Genomic DNA, 12386 nt, shown 5'->3' with positions numbered 1-12386 from the left:
GCTTTGTGCTGATGTCCCTGGCTGAACATTTTCCCCCTCCTGTGCTGTGGGGTGTGCCACCTGGCTGCAGCACTCCACCCCAGAGTTGGCTGCATACCAGCACCACTGCATGGATACGGTTGTAAAGGGCTTTAAGATCTTGAGGATGAATGACATAGGTGCGGGGGGGTTGAGAAGAGATTAATTTTTTTAGTTGATGGGAAGGGAATTGACTTTGGGTCAAACTGATTGTTTTAATTTTTTTTTTTTATAAGTGAAATGCCTAATGCTAGGATAAGCACACATGGGGCAATTAATTTAATAACTATGTATGGGTAGAGAGGAAGCTCTTGGAATTCCAGCCAGCAAGAAGCAAAATCCAAACCCAATACTCAGCTTCCTATTTCTAAGCAGTCAGGGGATGGGATCTGTCCCCTCCAGTATAGGTTGCTCTGCTGGGGTTAGGTGCAGGGGTGTTTGGGTCTGCGTTCCTTACACTAAGACACACCCAAGCAGCAGATGAAGCCAGGCATGAGGATGTTGTTTTCTTCCTCAATGTTTGCTCAACATTTTAGAGCCAGAACGCGGGACTCAGTTTAACCCTTATGTCCCCTCGGGATCCCTGATAGGGAGAGTCTAGGACTCACTTTTCTTCACTGCTAAAACCACTGCTGGATGCCTCAGGACAGTGGCTCTCAACCTCTTCAGTCTACTGCATCCCTTTCAGGAGTCCGATTTGTCTTGCGTACCCCAAGTTTCACCGCACTTAAAAACTACTTGATTACAATAATCAGACATAAAAATGTGCCACAGCACACTATTACGGACACATTGCTGACGGTCTCATTTTTACCATATAATTATAAAACAAATCAATTGGAATATAAATAGTGTACTTACATTTCAGTGTAGAGCATGTAGAGCAGTATAAACAAGTCATGTGACATTTTAGTGCGTACTGACTTCACTGGTGTTTTTTATGTAGCCTGTGGCAAAACTCATATCTCAATGAGTTGATGTGCCCCCTGAAAGACCTCTGCGTGCCCCCAGGGGACGTGTGCCCCTGGCTGAGAACCACGGCCTCAGGCGACGTGTAGGAATGTTCCTGCGGTAAAAACATAGTGAAGACCAGGAACTTTAGTTTTACCACCAGGTAAACTCGCTGAGGTCAGCCCTATGCCCCTGCCAGAGGTTGCTTCACTGTGCTGTATCCTGTCCCTGAGGTAAATACCACACATTTTTTAGCAGTGAGGATAAGCCTAACTCCTCTCCAGTAAGGTAATGTCAGACAGGCCCCACTTATCAATGGAACACATCAGAGCATTATTTGAGGAGCTCACCCATTGAGAGGGCTAGTTTGCCCTGAAATGCCCAGCTGTTCAATAGAAACACTACACAGCTGTGTCATGCAATGCCCTAGGCTAGTGCCCTGGGCCAGGTGGACATTGCTCTGAGGCCTCGTTAACTACCCACTCTCAGCCAGCAATGAGGAAACGTTCACGCTAGGAAACCAGCCGGCGGGTGGGGCTGATGAGAGCCAGGGTGTGGCCACACACCACACTGCACAGTTAGCCCAGGCTCTTAGCCAGGTTTTAGCCCCTCCCACCATCGCCCAGGAAAACCTCTGCCCCGGGTGTGGAAGAGCTCTCTACCTGGGCCGACCCAGCTCAGGGGGGAGGATTACAGCCCAGGCTCTGTTTTAACTCGGGCTGGACCCCACCCACTTTCCAGGACACAGACTAAAAATCATTCCAGTGCTGCTAATCCTCCACGGCCTTCCCACAGCTCTCCCTAAAGGACAGACACGTTCGCCCATGATTAAGGGGAGATACTCCAAGGCAGGGGCAGGCTAGGGTGACCGAACAACAAGTGTGAAAAATCGGGACATGGGGTGGGAGGTAATAGGTGCCTATATAAGACAAAGCCCCAAATATTGGGACTGTCCCTATAAAATTGGGACATCATGTCAGCCTAGGGGGGGCAAACTTTTTGGCCTGAGGGCTGCATCAGGTTTTGGAAATTGTATGGAGGGTCGGTTAGGGGAGGGGTGTGTGGCCCAGCCCCCTCCTCTATCTGCCCCCCCCCCCACTTCTTGCCCCCTGACGGCCCACCCCCAGGACTCCTGTCCCATCCAACCCCCCCGTTCCCTGATGGCTCCCTGGGATCCCTGCCCCATCCACTCCTCCCTGTCCCCTGACCACACCCAGAGCCCCCGCCCCTGACTGCCCCCTGCTGCTGCATCCAACCCCTCCCCTCCTGACTGCCCCCTGGGTCTCCTGTCCCCATTCAACCCCTCTGTTCCTCGCCCTCTGACCGCCCCGACCCCTATCCACACCCCCGCCCACCACCCCGAACTCCCCTGCCCTCTATCCAACGCCCCCGCTCCCTGCTCCCTTACCGCACTGCCTGGAGTACCGGTGGCTGGAGCCGGGCCACGCTGCCACTGCGCAGCACAGAGATCAGGTCAGGCCGGGCTCTGCAGCTGCGCTGCCCCAGGAGCTCACAGCCCCACCACCCAGAGCATTGCGCCGGCGGCGGGGTGAGCTGAGGCTGCGAGGGAGGGAGGAAAGCAGGGGAGGGGCCGGGGATAACCTCCAGGGCCAGGAGCTCGGGGGCCGGGCAGGACGGTCCCGCGGGCCAGATGTGGCCCATGGGCCGTAGTTTACCCACCTCTGCTCCAAGGGGATGTCTGCACAGCAGCTAGATGCCCATGACTGACCCGTCCCAGCCGACTTGGGCTGCAGGGCTGTGTCGTTGCTGTGGAGATTTCCAGGCTCGGGCTGGAGCTGGGGCTGTAGGCCCCGGGAGGTGGGAGGATCCCGCATGCTGACACCACAATTAAACAGCCCCTGAGCCTCAGCCCCGTGCGCCCGAGTCAGCTGGCCCGGGCCAGCCGCGGGTTTTTAGTTGCAGTGTAGACACCCCCCAAATCCTTACTGAGGCTCCTGCACGGGCCGCTTGTTTTGCAAGGTGCAGCGCGCCCAGCAGTGCCCCCTGACATCAGTGGCAGTGCCGGGTGCTCTGCCTGGCTACGCACAGCAGCGGCTTCCCACCGAGCTGAGAGCCTCGGACTCTTGGCCTGGTAAGATAAGAGTGGAAACAGCGGCACCGAGGCCAGACAGCCTGTACAGAGCTGGGCTCGTACACCTGTAAATCCGGTATAGCCACGCAGACCCCTGGACAAGGGCCCTTTTACATCTGCGACCAAGCGTCTGCTCTAACGTGGGTGGTGTGTTGCTCTTCTACCCACAGCGGAAGGGATACAGTCCTCTATTGCCCGCCCCGGTGTGTGCACCAGCTGGATCCGGGCCCCACCACGGGCCTGGGCACCCCCGCACATGCCCCGATGTTCCCCTGGGAGGACAGGTGAGGGGGGGTAACATTTCCTGCCCAGACAGATTCAGGCCATGCAGCCATCCCAAGCTCTGATTTCAGGGCGGCTGTGTCACTGTTATTGCTCAGGGACCGAGCGCAGACCTTTGCTCGGCACCATTGAAACCAGCCACGCACAGGCTGGGAGCAGCAAAGGGCTTTTCTGTAGTCACTTCATACCAATCCTCACCTGCCCAGTGATCATTCGTCAGCCTTTAGGGCTCCTTCCTGGTTACTGTTTCACCTGCAGGGGTAAGGAAGCCCTGCCTTCCCCTCCCCTCCCCTCTCATAAAATACCACCCAGAACTTGTTTGGCAGCCGGGCTGGGTTTCTCTGTACATGCAGCAGTTTCGGTCAGAGCAGCCAGTTTCCTTCTGCTGGGGACAGAGCGAAGAGGAAGCCATACGGCCGATGCCCCCTGCGACCGGGCTGGCAAACCCAGCAGGTGAGGGCTTGCGCAGGGGCGAACAGCGCTGGGCTGTGCGGGCAGGGCAGGCGCCGGAGCCAAGCAGGAGGCAGGGCCCTGCACTGGGAAGACCACAGCAGCTGGGGGGGGTTGACGGACATGACTCTATCTGCCTCTGAAGCAGCACTGCTCCTTCCACCGCTGTGACTGGGTTCTCCTCTCCCCAGCGCAGCCGGGCCGGTGGTTCCATTCCCGCCTCCTCCCTGGGCCCTGCAACATGCGGACGCCGTCGGTGATGATCGTGGGCCTGGTGCTGAGTCCCTGCGGCCTGCTGCTGAACCTGGTCAGCACGCTGACTCCCTGCTGGAGGCAGGTGAGCCGAATATCCGGCAAGCCCATTGACGTGATCTATCAGCAGGGCATCTGGGAGCTCTGCCAAGAGACCCAGAGCACCAGCCAGCGCCAGTGCGGCCTGGCTGACGAACTCGGCTACTTCCCCACGCAGCCGGTGCAGGTGGCCAAGGGGCTGATGGTCTCCTCGCTGGTTGTGACTTTGGTGGGGCTGGTGGTGGCGGCTCTGGGGGTGCGCTGCTGGCAGGAAGAGCCCCACTACCTGCTGGCAGGCCTCTCTGGCCTGATATTCTTTGCCTCCGGGCTGATGAGCCTCATCCCTGTCTCGTGGTACAACCACTACCTCAGCGCCCTGCCTGCGCCCGCAGGCAGCACCCTGGAGGTGGGCTACAGCCTGGTGCTGGGCTACCTGGGCAGCTGCCTGGAGCTCATCGGGGGCTTCTCCCTGGCACTCAGCCTCCACCAGGGCTGCCAGGAGTGCAGGAGAAAGAAGACAACTACCAAATATCCCCACCGCAGCCAGCCGGGCCCCGCCACTGTATCTTCCAGAGACTCCATGCCCCGTAGCCAGAAGCCGGCTCCCAAGTCCTTCAGCAACCCCGTGGATGTGCTGGAGGGAGAAAGAAGCTTCAGCCGCTCCCTGCCCTGCGACTCAGACTTATAGCCCGGCGACAGCAGGCCGGGCAGATACAGCCCCTACCGGCACGGACGCGGGCAGTGCAGCACTAGCAGAGAGGAGCCCCTGCCAGCGAGAGGCCAAGGCTGGCAGGAAGGGGCACTGTGCTGAACCAGGCCAATAGCAGCAAGGACCTCTCCCTGCCTCTGTGCAGAAGGACCCTCCTGCTGCAGCAGCTGGGATGGATGAGAGTTTGGGACCCAGTAGCTGGAACTGCCGCCATTTCTGGTGGGCGCTGGACAAGAGGTGGATATTTCTGTGTAAGCAGAGCAAGAGTGGCATTATTGATGATTTGCACATTACTGCCTGGCCATGGTGACTTAGACAGTTAACAGGAGGTGGCAGATAAAATCTTCAAAAGCACCTATGTGACTTAGGACCCTCCAGCTCATTGGAAGTCAGTGGGATTTAGGCTCCTATTTGCCTAAATTACTTTGGGTAAAATTTTCAAAATTCTCAGTGGCAGCTTGGAGCCTAAAAATCTTTGAGGTTCTGGGCCAAGTGACTTAGGAGCCTAACGCCATGTCCTTGGGAGATGCAGGGTGCGCAGTACTTTTGAATATGCATGTGCTTAGTTAGGAGCCTAAGTATGGAACTTAACTTTAGCCACCAGCACAGGCAATTATTGGCCAGAGATATTACCAACTGAGTGTTCAGAAAACAACTGGGGTTATTGGTGTCTAGTTATTGTATCTCTATGTAATCAGCCCCTTCTCAGCTTCAGCGTTTACGTTGGGTACGCTGTGGATTTCTAGCATTCATTCACTTCTTTGCACAGAGGCATGGAGAGCAGGGCTGGATTTAGGGGCAGGCGACCCAAGTGACCACCTGAAGTGTTAGGCTTGGCGGGGGGCGCCGGGCTCCGAGCGCTCTTTTAGTTGTTAGCGACAAAAGGGAAAATAGAATGTGTGAAGTGAAATGTTTCAGGTATTCTGTACATGGGTTCATTTTTCACCAATCTCCTAGAATGTTCTGGACCTTTGTAGAATCTCGTGGAACCTTCCAGATTTCCTCAGAGCCACATTTTCCTTGAACCTCATAGACTGTTGTCAGCCATGCCCCAGCCACGGGTATATAAGGGGCGACATGGGCGGCACATATCATGGTGGGGGGGGGCAGGCTGTGCCTCCCCAAACAGCCCAACATGACCCCGCCCACGCTCTGTGCCGAGGCCTCCTCCTGCTTGCCCTTCCTCCTTGGTCCCAGCCCAGGCTGACTTCTCGTCTTCTGGAAAGCTGGGCTGGGGCAGCTGCTGCTGGCCTGTGGCCGGGATGTGGGGGGACCCTGGGCGCTGGGGCAGGCTGCCTGGTGCTTGGGCTACCTGCCCTGTGCTCAGGGGGGCTGGGGACTGCGCTGCCCGCCCACCCACCCGGTGCTCAGGGGCCGGGGCGGGCGGCGGCAGGGAGGGAGAGGGCAGGGGCTCCGCTGGGGGTAGGTGGCGGGAGGGGCAGGCCTGGCCAGGGGCTAGCCTCCCACAGCTAGCGGTTCACCCACCACCCATCGGTGCAGGGCAGGCATCGCCAGGCAGTCAGTGAGATATCAGAACAAAGTCAAGTGAAGTGAGAGTCCAGCTGCGCTATTGTGAACCTTGTTTTATTGTGTAATTGTGAACGTGTACTTGTGTTTTAATATCTGAAGAGTGTAAGTAGTGACTAATAAAGGACCTATTTAATGAGACACCAGAGATCTCTATTGAACTCCTATCTACACAGCAATATAAAAGAAATGCTGTTACTTCTCTTGCTGCGCTTTTACATGTAATGTTTGGTGACTTTCTAAGACTGCGGAACATAGACTTTTGTTCTCCCTAATACTGTCTGTTTTCCCCTGTAGAAAATAAAAGATGCCCCTGAGGAAGCCATCAGGAGCTCAGTGTAGGAAGCGAAAAGCTCGATTGCAATCTCGTTTGCAGCAAAGGGCAAACATGATGGGAAAATATCTGAAACAGAACGTAGCCCAGGCTTCAGGCAGCAGCGATCGTCCCAGTGCAGAAGAAATTGAGGAATTTATTTGCTTAGATATGGCATGAATAAATACAGATTTAGAGATCCTAGCATGCAAATGTATCTTATAGGACAGGGATAAACCATGCATCAAAGTCCTAAAATGAGCTACAACTGCAATAAAAAATAAGGTTTTCAAAAGTTTAACAAATGCGGGGGCAGGAGGGGGAAGCCACTCCTCACCTGGGGTTTAATTTATGCCTTTTGTATTACAAGCTTCAGTTTAAGTAGCAGGTTTCATGATCCAGGCCCAATGTGTGTAATCCAAACAGGAAGTAAAGGAAACAAGCAGAAAACATACTGAGTGCAGGCACATGAGTTTCCCATAACTGCCCTGCAATATTTTGAGTCTATTAAAGGCAGCTCTCAGGACTGAGACCTCACTGCCGTGACTAACGAAGCGGGCCTTTGAAGTGGCACGCTACTGCCAGAAGGGATGATGGAAGTGGAGTGTTTTGTCCTCCCTCAACAGAGCTGTTACTTGTGGGGATCCAGAGCTCAGCTAGTCCATAAGGAGCACAGGGTCACAAGCTGGGTAAGTAGGTCCTGTGGGGACTGGCTCAGGAGAAGGACTGGTGTGAGAGAAGGCTTTACGCTGAACTACCATCTAACCTGAGAACTGGGGTCTCCAACGCTAGACTGAGTCACAATGTCAGGAAAATGCCCCTGTTCTGAGGATAATTAGCACATCCGTCTCCAGGGCTGTCAGACTATTCCAGTGAATCTTTGCAAGACTTAGTTTTTAAAATGGGATGTTTAGGGAAGGTATTTGGTTGTTTTTTTTAATCTGTTTTGCAGTTTGACATAACATGTAGGTTTCAGAGGAAAAACACACACGCACACCCCAGCCTGACTGCTGCCGGCTACGGAACAGCAAACTGCATCCCCAGGGCTTGAGGTGCTTCCCCAGCACCCCCTATGGGACCCCTTATCCCAGCCCACGTGGAGGGTATACTATGGGGAAGTTTGGAGGCTGGATCCCACTCACTGCCCTCAGTGCATGCTGGCAGGTGCCCCTGCCCAGGAACCCCTGGGGGGGAGGGGGAGGGAGAGAGCTCAGAGCAAGGGACAGAGAGCTAAGCACTGCTTCTCTGCCACCAGGAATGCTGGGATACATTGAGAGGCCATCGGGGACCTGAGTCAAGGTGGGGCAGCATGGACCCATGAAAGCAATAGGGGTCAGACCCTGGGTCCCACCTTAAAACAGTCTCAGAGCCTCCAGCTCCTGGACCCTAGGGCCAAGCCCTTGCTTAGCACCACCGGTATGTGGATCATGGACGAGGAGGACCAGGCTACAGCCTGGGCTCACATGGCTGTGTAGACACGTCCCAGAGTGTCTCTCTCTCTTAGATGTACAAAGAGTCAATGGTCTGAATTGTATTGACTGAGACTGATCCTGGCCTCAGTGCTGCCCATACTAAATGAGTCCATGCAGCCCAGCACCTGGCAGGGGCTGGGCACATTTCAGTTTATTAACATGTATCAGCTGGCTGCTCATTGAGGCTAAATGCAGCAGCCAGGGCCCTACAGCTGGGAGCTCACAGGTGCAGGGGGGGCTAGCCCCTCCCACTGAAATGGTAGCTTGTAAACCAGCCTGTCCCCCTGTCTGTGCTACAGATTTGGGGTTAGAGTTAAGGCAGGTGGCAAGTGTGCATGGCTGAGAAAAGGGGGGTGGCTAGACCTGCTTTTACAAAGGTGAACTCAAGGTAAGTTGCACTGCCTGTTACCTTCTGAAGAGGAGGAAAAACAAGCACAACTCCCCTGTAGGACATGTCATTGCAAACTACAGGCACCATCTGCCTTTTGGGCCTGAAAAGAAAAGTGGGGAGGCGTGGGTTTAACACACACACACAGTGCATCATCCTACTCTGTCACTCACACTGCGTGTAATGCAAGAGACCGTGATTCAACTGTAGCTTTTATCCTACAGAAGCCTGCACTAGCACCTGACACACTTACAACTTGTCTGATCCTTCTCATGGCTCCACTTACAGAAGGTTTTTGCCCTTGCAAATGTTTATGGCACCAGCCACCCCTGCTCTCACAGGACAAGTACTGAAGGGGTCTCTACCTATGAGCCATGTGTTACTGAGAGAGTCATTTTAAGACAGTCAGTTCAGCCTTGCAAGCCTGCACTGTTTCTCAGGGGGTCAAATCCTATAGCCTTTTCCTGCAGTGAGGCATAAGCTTCCCCCCCCACACCCCGCATGAGCTTTAGTTTCTCTGTTATGGCTGGTGTGGTCTGTAAATCTCTATCTTTCAGCACAGCTGCAACTGCTCTTCACAACCCTTCCAGTGCTCTTCTACCCCATGTCTGATACAGGCCCTGCTCTGCTGAGAGGTATTCCCTGGAATAAATGTACTTGAGTGCAGCTGAGTAAACCAGGACTTTTTACCTTGCTGCAGTTCCTTTGACAATAAGTATGGGAAAGATAAGTAAGCATGAACTAGGCCTTGTGAATCTGCTTGTAGCAATAGCAGTATTATTGCTCTGTTATCTGCTTTTACAATAGTACTATTCTACATGCAACACCATTATGCTGGTGCGATGAGATGCAGGGACAAGGAGACCAGGCAGCTGGATTCTCTTCCAGGTCCTGCCCTGGGCAAGTTCCATTAATTCCCAGTCTAGCTAGACTGGAAGCGGTCTTGTGGAGGTAATGGGGTGTGGAGAGAGTGGGTGGTGTCTAGCCCAATAGGGCCTTCTGATGGTGTATTACTGTAGCACCTAGAGTCTAGAAGAAGTGCTCACTTTAGGAGTTCCTACAGGTTTACTTTATGCCCAGGCTGGGGTTTCGGGATGGAACAGTGCATGGGACTGGTCTAGCTGGAGATAAGCTGTCATTGCCTGCTCATCACAGCTACCAGACAAAATCCAACCTCCCTCTCCCCATTCCTGTGGGGTGGGTTACAGAGAATAGTTCTAAGCCTGCTGGGGCAGGGGTGCACCCCCTCTTAGTCACCCATCAAGCTCCAGTAGAAGCCTGAATTCTGGTTTCTCCCCAGCATGGATCCAGTCCATGGGCTGTGTTCCCTGGGGCCCTTGACAGTTGCCTTGCGTGGAGTACAAGATTGCCTTTAGAAAGGCTCCTAGCCCTTGTGGCTTCCTGGGGAAGCAACTGCCTGTGAGCCTGTTTAGTGCTGGCTTTGGTAGCTAAAGCAGCTCCAAGAAGGGTGGACTGCCCCCCCCCCTCCCCACCTCCTGCTGTCTTAGTGCCCAAGCCTTTGTAACTCCTACAGCGACTCCATTAGATGGGCAGTGTTGTGCAAAGATCAGCCACCTGCACATGGTCCAGGGGTCTGCCTAGACCTTCCCACCCCTGCTCATCTGGCTTCACACTGTCCCTCGGGAGAGGGGCTTTTCCATGGCCCAGCAGCCTCCTGTTTCCACCTCCCACTTCCAGATTGGAAGCTAGACCCCATCCCCATGGGTTGTGATGTGCTGCAGTAATTGCACCACCTTTCCTCTTAGTCCTGCGCTGCTTGTACAAGCTACTGTCCACCCCCTTCTCCAGCAGGCAGGGCTGTTCCTGCCTCCAATTCTAGCTCTACAGAGCAGCTCTAGGGCTTTGTTTCTAGCATTTGGTTGGAGATTTTATCAAATACACAAACTCGTGCAGCTTCCTTAACTGACAGGCAGCAGAACAGCCTGACCTACTCTGCTCCCAAGCTGGAGAGCTTCCAGCTCCCACCCCTGGAACATGAAGCCAGCAGGGAGAGATTTGGCCAGTTTCCTGTAGCCAGCACAGGACTCACTCCTGGGGATGGCATTAACTGTCTGCCTTATTTTTCACTTCAAAAGAGCATTACAAGTTTCTAAAGTGGTCAAAGCAAACTGTTTGGACTCCAAATCTTTTCACCCCAAAGTGGTGTGAAGTTCAGCATATAGTTTTTGTTGTCCCAAAAATGTATAGTTTTGCCCAGCTCTGTTAGATGATCCCCTAGCCTTCAGGGAAGTTAGCACCTCAGGCAGGTGCTGTGTGGGGTTGAGACAGCAGGTTTCTAGAGTTAGGTTGTGGTGAACAGTCTGGGAGGGGGAGGGTCCTGCTAGGACAGCAATTCCCTATTGACAGACACCAACATCTGCTATTTGCATAGCTGCTACTGCCACTTCCCTCAGAAGGCCCCTCCCTGTCCCTCTGAGGGCAACAGGGCACCTTGAACCTCCAAGGTAGGAGGTAAGTCACCAGCTGGAGCTGCTACAATTCAGATGGTGTCACAGATCCAGCTGGGTGCCCTCTTTCAGCCACCCACCAGAAAGCTGTGAAGGGAATCCAGGCCCCTACATCCCCAGCTGCTCCAAGCCTCTTGGAGCCTAGCCCCTGCCCTAGTTGTGGGGTCCTAGCACTCTTTGGGTGCAGACCCCATCCTGAGAACTGGAGCCTGCTGTCTAGTTGCCTAGACCTTGAGCTCCCTGCTGACCTCAGACTCTCCTGCACTTAGAGACCCTCTTCCAGAATTCCACCCCAAGGGGTGAGCCTTTGGGTCACTGGTAACTCTCCAGTGAGACAGTACATATGACACATGCATACCACAGTGTACAGGCCATTTATGATAGGAATATCCTCTCTGCAATGCCCCTCACTAGCTCATCCTTCTCCTGGGAGGGGACCATCTGGGCTCAGGAAAGTATGCAGGGTTTCTAGCCTACCTGAAGCAGGGGAGCATGTAGGGTGGTGCCTCATTCAGAGGGGTTTTCCCCAGCTTCCCTCCTGTCCAATGCTGCCTCTTGCTTAGAGCCTTCCAGTCACCTCCAGCAGGAGGCACCATGCCAAGCTCTAGCCACATCTGTAGAATGCCTGGCTCCCTTGGGAGCCTGAGTCTAGTTGGGTCTCTCCTTCCCCACTGGAAGTTTGGGGCAGCCAGGTGAGATTTCATTCCCTAGACACTCTGCAGGACCTTGTTTGGCAAACTAGGGCGCTAGCACAAGGTACTTCAGACAACCGAGGTGAGTCCATTAAGCCACATTCTACTGAAGGGTAGAGGCAAAAGCACATGCTCTCATTTGGCTCGTGTAGGGCTAAGAGGTTGTGGTAACCCTTTGACCTCAGTGCACTTCAAAGGCAAAAGTTCTCTAGATGAACAGTTGTGGCCGTGTCTGTTAGAAGCCCAGATGATGCAGACAAGTTAGCCAAGCATGTCTGATCAGTTTAAGAGCCATGGGAAAAGGGTTAATTTTACTCCACTCACAAGACATCACTGTGTGGCTCCCATTTCATTAGTATTGGGGGGGAAGAAATAATCTTTACTGTTTGGGGTTTAGCATCAGCTACTACCAGTATTGCAAGCTTACTGCTTACCCAGGCTGCTCAAGCCAAATCTGCAGCCCTACACAGGAGTTACAAACTTTAGGCTTTTCCTTCAGTTACTCTTGGGTACAGCACTGTCCTTGCAAGGAAAGGCTGAGCCTGGCCCTCCAGAAGAGGGATAGCCACCCAACTGCATGTCACTGTTGTACAGATGTGATAAAACATCTGCTTAAGTAGCCATATTTGCATCAGAACATCCATACCTGAAGAGGAGATATTGACCAGGAACTATTTACTGACCAGAATTTGCACCAATACCAAGTGGAGGGATTTGTGGCTAAGACACAGGA

The 12386-nt window shown here is 53.8% G+C and overlaps 1 protein-coding gene across 1 annotated transcript; it reads left to right on the top strand.

Moving 5' to 3' along the window:
* The first annotated feature begins 3690 nt into the window (after positions 1 to 3690).
* CLDN23 (claudin 23) lies at positions 3691 to 5236 on the top strand. Its single transcript, XM_054030246.1, has 2 exons — positions 3691 to 3796; positions 3985 to 5236. Exons 1-2 carry the CDS (start codon positions 3691 to 3693, stop codon positions 4770 to 4772), a joined length of 894 nt encoding a protein of 297 aa, XP_053886221.1. The 3' UTR covers positions 4773 to 5236.
* Positions 5237 to 12386: the final 7150 nt, after the last annotated feature.

The sequence above is a fragment of the Malaclemys terrapin genome, chromosome 5 (assembly GCF_027887155.1).
Source record: "Malaclemys terrapin pileata isolate rMalTer1 chromosome 5, rMalTer1.hap1, whole genome shotgun sequence".
In the NCBI taxonomy this organism is placed as follows: domain Eukaryota; kingdom Metazoa; phylum Chordata; order Testudines; family Emydidae; genus Malaclemys; species Malaclemys terrapin.
This window is presented reverse-complemented; position numbering and strand designations above follow the sequence as displayed.

Excerpts from the sequence above, each read along its gene's own strand:
- CLDN23 (XM_054030246.1), top strand. The coding sequence starts at position 3,691 with ATGCAGCAGTTTCGGTCAGAGCAGCCAGTTTCCTTCTGCTGGGGACAG. Across the intron at positions 3,797-3,984 it reads CGGGCTGGCAAACCCAGCAG|CGCAGCCGGGCCGGTGGTTC; the intron begins GTGAGGGCTTGC and ends TCCTCTCCCCAG.